Source organism: Echinops telfairi, unplaced genomic scaffold, assembly GCF_000313985.2.
Source record: "Echinops telfairi isolate 266 unplaced genomic scaffold, ASM31398v2 ScPeMD7_18;HRSCAF=68, whole genome shotgun sequence".
Taxonomy (NCBI): domain Eukaryota; kingdom Metazoa; phylum Chordata; class Mammalia; order Afrosoricida; family Tenrecidae; genus Echinops; species Echinops telfairi.
In genome coordinates, this window is record NW_022103915.1 from 57313914 (window position 1) to 57324492 (window position 10579).

Sequence of the window (10579 nt, forward strand, 5' to 3'; positions counted from 1 at the left end):
ACGGGAGTTTTGACCTGCTCCGTTTCCGACCTGGGCCGGTTCACCCCTCCTTAGGCAACCTGGTGGCCCCCCGCTCCCGGGAGGTCACCATATTGATGCCGAACTTAGTGCGGACACCCGATCGGCATAGCGCACTGCAGCCCAGAACTCCTGAACTCAAGCGATCCTCCAGCCTCAGCCTCCCGAGTAGCTGGGACTACAGGCGCGCGCCACCACGCCCGGCGGTTGCTGCAAGCGCGAGAGGAGCCTTAGAGGCTGAGTGCGGTGACGTCACCATCCGGCCTGGCTCCGACAGAGCGTGGGCTCCATTCAAAGCGAGGAAGCGCTAGGACACTGCGCAAGTGCCACATGGCAGCAGTGCATCCTGGGTAAGCCGAGTCCCGACAACTAAAAGAGCGCATGCGCGCGCTACCTCGTTCCTTTTGCCTCGGAGAGAGCCTGGGAACAAGATGGGCCACCAGCAGCTCTACTGGAGCCACCCGCGAAAATTCGGCCAGGGCTCCCGTTCTTGGTGAGGAGCGAGGATAGACTGGGGGAAGCGTTGCTTTGGACGCTCGGCTGCGGCAAATGTCCCCCAGCGGCGCCCGTGGGTGGCACCCGGGGCCGGCCGAGCCGGGGCCGGGCTCGCCGCCATTTCAGGCCTGTGGTGGGCCTGGGAAGGCGCGGTGTGGGTGGGCGCCCTCCCGGGGCTCGAATAACGCGCCTTTCTCTTGCAGCCGCGTGTGCTCGAACCGGCACGGTCTGATCCGGAAATACGGCCTCAATATGTGCCGTCAGTGCTTCCGTCAGTACGCGAAGGACATCGGCTTTATCAAGGTACCCGTCGGCGGGCGCCATGCGCTCCAGCTTCCGGGCGCGGAGAGAGGGTGCCTTCCTGGGGTCCGCTCCCGACCGAGCCCCTGTCGCTTGTAACTAGCAAGGCTGGGTCTCAGAGGCGGGCGGTTTCGCGTCCTTTCCCAGCCAACTTCATAGACTGGAGGCGGTGGTAGCGACGGCCTAGAAAGTTCCTAGTCTCTTAGCCGTCAGGCGAACATTCTAAAATGCTGGGTAAAAGTAACTGTTCAGAAGCCACTAAATTTAATTCGTCGATACTGCCCAGCCAGACATCTGTTTCTTACGACTCGAAATGTCGAATTTTGAAATGAGCTTGAGGGTTGGTGTTAGGTTTCAGGACGCGAGCGAGAAGGCCACTTCGAGCCCAGGTTTTAAAGGGGAAACAATTCCTCAGTGGTTCCTTGGGATAAAGCCACCAGCCTTCTGGTTCATACTTGATTTTTCTAAAACAATTATTGGCATAATTCACACCATACAGTTCAATAGTTGAGTCATTTAACAAGTGCAATCACTGCCACAGTCAATTTTAGAGCATTTTCTTGTGTTCAATTATTAGTTCCCGATTTGCACCCAATCTTTCTGTGCCACGCCCCTGACCACCTTCATTCCAGTTACTACCTTTATAGATTTACAGTAATTTTATTTAGAATGTTGAGTATAACCTGCTAGTTAGAGAAGGATACCGTTTGGTTACACTGTCAACCACATAATTTGGTAGGATTTCAACTAACTAAACAGGGAGGTCATAACAAAGGTGAATGCAGCCTGGCTCTCTTCCGAGCATGGGGTCCCTAGTTTCTCATAGATTAAATGTGTTTATTTGTGAGCCTTTAAAAAAAGGTGTTAACTGCCACATAGTAGTGGGAATTAGAGTTGAGAGCCTTAAAACTGCTTTTGCTTAATGTTTTAAGGAGATTTTTCATTGGGAATATTTCTTAGTACTGCATGAAATATTTAAAGTGAGTATATTTCTCCTTTTAGTTTAAAGGGAGAAAGGAATATTGGAGGTCCTGGGCCTAATCTAAAATAAAATGTGAATGGAGAACAGCTTATGTTTAGTAAATACTTGAACTACTTAGGTCTTGCTAGGTAGTTTGGGTGGATCAATTTCTAGGTTTAGGTTTTGGGGCCCTAATCTTGAAAATAAAAGTTTAAGATAATTCTTTTTTTATTTTTTTTCCCTAGCTGGACTAAGTTATCTTTGGATGGACAATCCAAGACCGCTACCCAAAAGAAGAAACAATGCCAACGATTTGTACATAAAATAAAAATTCAAGCCTGAATGTTGTGCCTAGAATCATTAATTGATTATGAAAATGTCAAATTGTATTATTGTGCTCTTTTTATTGTAATTAGGTGAAGCTTTACAAAGCAGATAAGTTTTAAATTTCAATAATTGACACTGATTTTGCTTCATGTCATTGACTGCAACGCCCAGAAGGTAACTTCTTTTACCCTTGTTTTTGATGGTTCCCATTCTTTCCCAACTCTCAGAGCTCTGCCCTTGGGTGAGTGTGAGGGTGTTCTGAAGTGTTTTTGCTCTGGAGTTAACTTGATCGTAGCACCGCTTCTATTGTGTGGATGAGGACTGAGTCGGGGTGAATTCATTTTCAGACTAACAGGGTGACAAAGGGCCATAGTATAATCTTAGTGATTTTAGTTGTACTTTTTCCTCTCCGTGACCACCTTTTGGGTCCCTTTCAGAGCAGTTGGCAGTGATAGCTAGGTCCCATCAAGTTTCTGCTGGTTTTTGTCCTTCCAGTTTTCTTCACTTGTTTTCTCTAGGCCCTTATAAAAGTATTCATAGTGAAGTGTTTTTTTTAAAGCATTTTATTGGTGGCTCGTACAACTCTTACCACAATCCATACATCAATTTTGTAAAGCACATTTGTACATTCATTGCCCTCATCATCCTCAAAACATTGCTCTCCACTAAAGCCCCTGCATCAGCTCCTAATTTTTCATATCGAGTTTTTGATGGATTGCAATTTTAACTTTTAACTTGGAAAATTTTTACTGTTAGGTGCTGATGGCTTAGTTTAAACTCAGCAACTTTGTGCAACAGAATGAAACGGCTTGGTCCTGTGCCATCCTCAATACACGGTCTATCCATGTTGTGGGTCTGCCTTTTCTGAGCGTATGTCCAAAGTCAAATGAAATGCCACTATTCTGAGGAACATTCTTGCTATACTTGCAAGGCATGCATATTAGTTCTTTAGGTAGTTCATGATGCTTTGAATATTTGTGTAGTGTGTGCTTAGTGGTTAACAATAGTCATTTGAAACTGCCAGCGCATGGGATCAGCTTATTCAGTCTAAGAGTCCTCAGGAGTCAGTCTACTCAGCAGTTTTTTGATAGCATTTTTTGGTACTTTAATGTGAAATGTATGTGTACAAAAGCATGTTGAATTTTCTGAGGACAATGAGCGCCCTCTAAAGTGAAATGGACAGTACAAACATAAAAGCTCTTGGAAATGAATGCAATCATTAAAACCTGGGTATTTGTGGAAAAGACGCTATGGTTTTGGGTTATGGCACAGAGAAATGTTAAATTTCTCTTGTGGAAGGGTTTATTGGTCGCTGGGTCTTCAAAATTAGCATGTGGGAATGTGAGTTGCTATTCGTCAGCCAACATACTATACACCTGACAAGATAATTTGCTGAGAAGAGTAATTGTGGAGCAATTGAAGGGGGTGGGTAGGCAGGTCGCATATGAAATGCTTAGAAACCAAGCCTGTCCACTAAAAAGATGATGTATCGTTACCCAACAACATAAATGTAGGTGATTAGGAATAAGTTTAGCAATGAATCTAACCTAGCATCTTCTCCAAAAGGTGCTTGGATGTATTAGAAATGCACAATCTGGTTCTACAACATAAGGAGTCAGTCTGCGTGAACATTCAAGTTTGGGAAGTACAAAGACTGTCATGAATTTGTGGGCAGCAGTATACCTGCTTTGAAGAGAAGGAAGTGGCTCACATTTGAGTTGAGCTAATGAAGGTGGCGTTGTTGAGTGAGTTAAAAGCCAGCCTCTCAGGAGAAAGCTCAGGCTGTCTCCATGGAGACGGAAATGAGTGGCTGAGTGGAATTGACTCGGTGGCACTGGGATTTTCTTGTTAGCTGAACAGGCTCTGTGGAGAATACCTGGAACCTAGGATGGTAAAGTGGAATAGTGAGTTAGGATCTGTATTACAGGACAGAATTCTATTTTGAGTGAGGTTAATGGAGTGACATGGATTGGGTTTTAAAAGTTCACTGGTCCTTGTGAGCAAAACATTTTAGTGGGTCAAGAATGGGAAAAAACCAGGCTATTTGGATAGTTTTAAGGCAAATGACCATGACTTGGGCGGAGGTTGAAATGGTAAAGGCTGATATGATTTGTTTAAGGACTAAATGAAAGAGGAAAATAAGGAGTCCAAGATAACTCCGAGGGTTTGGGCCTGAGCAGGATGAATAGAATTGCTGTTTATGAGAAATGGAAGACGTAAAACAGGTTTGGGGAAGATCAGTTTGAAATGGTAAGTTTGAGGTGCCTGAGTCCAGATGACTACTAGGCCTTTATATAAACTAACTGGGAATGCAGAGGAGGTTGGGGCTGGAGATAAAATTGTCCTCAGTATAAATAGCTATTTTGTGATCTCAGCCTTGTTGGTTGAGTAAGATCCAGGCCTTGGGAGTCTAGGGAGTAAGTGTCCTTGGGGAAAAGGACTGTTTCTAGATATATACTCCAGGGTCCAAAGGTAGGAAGATGAATCAACAAAGCCGACTAAAAAGGGAGGAAAGCAAAAAAGTGGTGCCCTAGGGGTATAGTGAGAAATCTTTCCTAAGTAGAATTGATTAGACTGTCAGAGATCTGCTAAAGCTAGTATTGGTCACTATGATGTCAGAGGAGGGAAAGTGTGATGGAAGTTGTATGGAAAAACCACACGTTAGTGTGCCTCCTGCGGCTTTAGAAAGTGGTCCTTTATATGAGCTTTGTCATCTACCTGAACCCACTGGAATAATAACCCAAAGCAAAAAAATTTTTTTCTTGCTCTTGGTTTTAGACCTGTTCCTGGGATTATTTGGGGTGCTGATTCAGAAAATTGGCTTGGATAGACAGCATCTGCTGTCTGCCTAGTTTCTTAGATATGTTCTCTGTTTTCAGCTCTTATATGAATGCCTTAATTTATCAACCTAGTTTTAAATATGAGAAGAATTCAGACCCCAGAATTACAGGATAAGACAAAAAAGGTAAATATTTGAAAAAAATTAGTTAAGGCACTCTCAAGGCAAGATATATATGGCCGCATGGTGGTTGGTGGTTTTATGCATTGAGCTACCAATCATAAAGTCGGTGGTTCAAATCCACCAGTGACTGCATCTTTTAAAGGAGTTAGGGGTGTGGAACCCCAAAGTGGCAGTCCTTTGTACTGCAGGGTTACTATAAGTTAGAATTGGTTAGCTAGTAGTGTGTCTCTTTTGGTGTTCGAGGCTTTGCACAGTATACACAAGTCGGATACTGTCTGAAAAGCCAGAACACAGCTTGAGAAGAGTGGAAAATAAAATTGAGAAGGCACATATATGGAATGTGTGAGGGTAATTCAGAGTGCTGAAAATGTAAGATTATAACATTTTTTTGTATTATAACAATTTTCATAAGTATTTTGAAGATCTAAATTTTTCTCCAGTCAACATTTCAGAGTACATTTTTAATACATAGAAGTCAATGGACAATTCATGTTAAATGTTAGAGGTGAAGTAGACTGCAATCTTTTTTATAATTCTGCCTTTTAAGAGTTTCTGTGCTTATGTAGAGAAGTTGTGCTATCTTATAACAAGACTGGAAGACCCATTTTGGGTTTCAGAGCATTTGGGTATTTATTGTACCAAACTCACTACCAGTCAGTTGGTTGATCAGAGCAACCCTACCGCACAGTGGAGCTTCTAGGAGTTTCGGAGGCTGTAAATCTTTATGGGAGCGGAAAGCCTCATCTTTATCTTACAACTGACCTTGTGGTTAGCAGTCAAACATAACCCACTACACCATCAGGGCTCTTTGTCGTACAGTAACTCTGATTTCTGGCCTGTTTTTAAGCCAAAAAAATTGGGGCTGCCTGTTATTCAGTTCCTAATAAAGGTGAAGTGATACTTGGGGAAAATTTGAAGTTCATGTAATTTGTACTATTCAAATATATCTTTGGATCAAAGGATGCCATGTGAAATGTAATTTGACCTAAATATTTAGTACAACACTATTTTAAATAAGGCCAGCATACACTTCTATCTCAGGGTAGCTAGTGCTACATTAAACTATCTTGATTTTGTAAAGGGTGAGCTGAGTGAAAGATGGTGTATGGCATATGTTCTGCATCTCACAAACTAGAGCTGATCGGGGAAAGCTGGTGCCATTTTTGGAATCGGCAGGTTCATGTATCCAAAATCAAGTCTAACATTTGAAGCAGCAAAATGTGTGTGGCCAATGAAATAAACTTCATCTTGTGGGAAGAAATATCTCTAGGAAAGATCCTAGGTAAGGAAGTGGAAAGATTTTACAAAAAAGAGGTTGAAGATGTAGGAAAGTTATCTGGTAATGTGATGATGATGATGATGTAGACAGGGATGAATGAGAAGCTGTCAACTAAGCAAATGTAAAAGGAGTTTGGGAGATAAAGGAAGATGAGAGGTAAGCAAGAATGGAAGATATATATATATATATATATGTATGTATTTTGAATATACTTTTGATTTGGACATGAGTCCACAGCAGACTGCTTTATTGTTACGTTAAAGGACTATGAACCTCTTGTCCCCAAAGATCAGTTATTGTAAGAAGTACATCTCTCACCACTAAACCTCCAGACCCCTGAATTTATTACATTCAGCAAGATGTATTAGAGAGCTTACCTATAGCCATTCACAGACTGCTGTGCCCTAAGTAGGCACATTTTGTATGGAATAAACCTGTGCGTGTATGAACTGGAGCCTTGTGGCAATACTTTTTGACCTGCCCTTGTAAAATTCAGGTTTCCGAATGGAATCGCTAGAGTGAATTTATAGTTTTAAATGATGTGAGAGTGCGTGCTAGCTCTCTCGTGTACACTGTACAACCCAATAATAATGCTGAGCATGTAAACACCTCCACTGTGCAGAGCGGCTCGGCCTCCATCATCAAGTATCCAGCTGTCACAGCAGACACTAGGTAAATCAGTATGCCTCTACCCAGGGAACCAAAGATAGGTGGGGTACTAAAGCCTCTAACAGCTGCTTATAAACAATAATGTCTCATGATGTTAATGGTAAAGGACCTCTTTTTAAGTTCCCAACACCAAGAAAAGCACGAGGCAAGAAATGGAACTTGTTTCTTCACAATCTAGTTCGCAGAATTTCATAGACGGGGTCTGGTTTACCTTGGGTTCCCTTTTCTCATACCCTTGAGTCCCATTTCATGACGGCACTCGTGCATCTCTTCTTCCTTTGCTGGTATGAACTATTGTCCTTCATGAAGACTAAGTGCGGACATGCAGCACAGACAATGCGTTTGGACCACCACTGGAATTTTTGGAACTGCAGCACAAGAGAGGACTACTCCACTGGTGCTGGTATATTTGAGGACCCAGCTTGTGAAGGATACAGAAGCCAAACTTTACATTGTACAGTTTTGTCTTAGGCTAGTCATGCCAAATATCATAATTTCTGAAAATGTGAACAGCCCTTTTCCCGGGGTTGTTTCTTTGCTGGCGATCAGTCAGGACCGATGGGGAGAAGGCATCTTTCATGCCACTGCCTGAAGCCACCACATCTTCCTCCTCAGGCTACCCTTTGGGATGTTTTCAACTCACATTCCTCTCTCATATCGGTTCTCAAGCTGTGGGTCTTGACCCCTTTGGGGGTCGAACTACCCTTTCACAGGGGTCGCCAGATTCATAACAGCTATGAAGTAGCAACGAAAATAGTTGTATGGTTGGGGGGTCACCACAACATGAGGAACTGTATTAAAGGGTTGTGAGATTAGGAAGGTTAAGAAGCACTGCTCTGTCACCTTGTCTTAACCTCTGTTGTCAGGGCAGAAGTCATTCACAGCCTCTGCAAAGAACAATACTACTATATATCTGAATTTTGGGGTTTTTGGATCCTGCATCTGAAAAAACTGTCTTTAGATGTTTTAATGGAACAGGTTCAAGTACATTGTCTCAACTGATATTCACAACTCTTTGGCCAGACAAGCATATCAAGACTTAATGTATATTTTACAGAGCAGAAAACTGAGGCTGGTAGGGGTTAAGAGACTCAAGATTTTGCAAATTCCCCAATAAAATGATTTTTTTTAAAAAGAAAAAGGGGGTGGGGGGAAGCATCACATTTGTGTTGTTTGAAGCAAAGAAAAAAAAAGACTTTACAAATGAAAAATTCTCCTTACAGAAAATTTTCTTTGAAGTTTCCAGCATGGTCGAGAGTCTTCATTATCTGATTCGCTGGCTTCCTGGCTCGTCATTCCCAAGGGAACGAAGCATGACAATGACTGTTTTTCCTTAGGTCTTTCATTATAGGTTTTCTAAATACACTTACCCTTTGTTAATGACTTTAATTTGTTCCTGAAAACACTGATACTAAGCTAAAGTACTGTGAAATGGGGGGGGGGGGAATCAATTGTAGTGGGGAAAAATAAGATGTGTTCCATCTTATTACACGATTCAAATAATTTTCACAAAGACAAATGTAATTTGAACAGTGAAAAAAAGCTTATCCAGGTAACATGAAAAATTTGAAAGCAAAGGTTGTATGTCTATGTAACATGATGAAGGTTGATTGTACTTGACAAAGGCAGTGTTGCTTGGTGGAGGAGGGGGACAGAGGAGGTAGTTGTGTGGAAAGTGCATTATTTCTGCACAATTTGCTTCACCAAAATGAAAAAATTTCTAGGGCTCATTATTATTTTGCATGGAAACTGGACTTAAACATAAGGTTATAGCACAGGAGAACATCTGTAAGGCTTCAACAAAAAACCTCAAACTCAATGCCATCGAGTGGATTCTGATTCATAGTGACCCTATGGGACTGGGTAGAACTGACCCTCCGAGTTTCCAAGACTGTAAATCTTTATGGGAGTTAAAAGCCTCATCTTTCTCCTACAGAGCACGACTGGTGGTTTCAAATTGATAACCTTTTGGTTAGCAGTACAGCAGGTACTTTGCCACCAGAGGTACTCAACCTACTGATGTTAAGTGTCGTGGAGTCAGTTCCTGTTCATAGCAAACCTATGTGCCACAGAATAAAACATCACCAGGTCCTGTGCCACCATCAGTTATTATGTTTAAGCCCATTGCTGTAGCCACTCTATCAGTCCTTCTCATCAAGGGTCTTTCAGTTGCCCTCGACCTTACCAAGCATGATGCCCTTCTCCAGGAACTGGTCACTCTCGACAACATGTCCATAGGACATGAGATGAAGTCTTGGCATCCTTGCCTATAAGGAGCATCTGGCTGCACTTCTTATAAGACAGATTTGTTGGTTCTTTTGGTACTTTCTTCCTCAGCACCTCAGTTCAAACACATCGGTTTTTCTTTGGTCTTTATTCAATGTCCAACATTCACATGCCTACAAGGCAATTGAAATACCATGGATTGGACCAGGAGCACTTTTCTTTCTTTCTCCCCCCCACAGTTTTTTTGGCACATAATGCACATCATATAATTCAATCGTTCAATCATGTCAAGAAGAATTGTCCAATCATTATCACAATTAATTGCAGAATATTTTCCCCCCGCTCCCCAAGACTAATTCACCTTTAAAATGAGCTGTGTGGTCACATTCAGTTCTAGTGCTCTCTCCTCCTCTCCCCTTCACTGTTTACTCCCGAAATCCCTTCATCCTCCTCATCTCCCCCCAATACCCTCCCTACATCCCCTATAAACCCTTGCATCAGTTATTATCTCTATACATCCACTCCTGTGCTTTATAAACTTAAACCCAACAGAAACAATAAAGAACAAACACTAAATGAGGTGGTAAGGATAAAACAACAGTAATATACAGATAAAAACGCCACGATGACAAGCACCTTACTTCTTAACGTGACATCCTTGCTCTTCAACACTGTGCAGAAGTCTGTGCAGCAGATTCACCCAATGCAACGGGTCCTTTGATCTTTCCATAAGCTGCTTCCACGAGCATTGAGACATCCCTGGCAACTGAGGGTTTTTGTTTTCTTTGCATTGAGTTGTCATCCATCCTGAAGGCTGGACTCTCATCCTCATCAGCAAGTGCTTCAAGATGGCAAGGTTGTGCCATCTGCATGTTGAAGACTGTTAATAAACCTTCTTCCAGACCTGATGCCTCATTCTTCTTCTAACAGCCCAGTTCCTCTGACTACTTTCTCAGGATACAGACGAATAAGTATGCTTTGACTCATTTGCATGGCTTAAGAAAGGATATGTGAGAAAAAAAAAAGTATATGTGGTTATGGCATGTACAGATAGTTCTGTACATGTGGGGCACGTACTCAAAGCAAACAATTAAGGTTCATCTAAAATCAAGCGTAATTCACATTTGTTCTGTGATTGTGTTTTGTTGAGTAAAGGGATGAGTGTCTTTGCCTGAAATTGTATTATTAAAATATTAGTTCCCATAGTATATTTACTTCCATTGTTTACAGGATAGCTTGGGGCAAAAATAAATCATTATATTGGAATGCTAGGGATTCCCAAGACTACTGTCAAGCTTGATGGTGCTCTACAATGACTTAGAAATTCTGGAATACTCATGGT

At 42.2% G+C, this 10579-nt stretch overlaps 1 protein-coding gene across 1 annotated transcript; it reads left to right on the forward strand.

Annotated features, from left to right (window-relative positions):
• The first annotated feature begins 403 nt into the window (after positions 1–403).
• RPS29 (ribosomal protein S29) lies at positions 404–2117 on the forward strand. Its single transcript, XM_004698960.2, has 3 exons — positions 404–511; positions 717–816; positions 2020–2117. The coding sequence occupies exons 1-3, from the start codon at positions 450–452 to the stop codon at positions 2026–2028; spliced, it is 171 nt and encodes a 56-aa protein (XP_004699017.2). The 5' UTR covers positions 404–449; the 3' UTR covers positions 2029–2117.
• The last annotated feature ends 8462 nt before the right edge of the window (positions 2118–10579 follow it).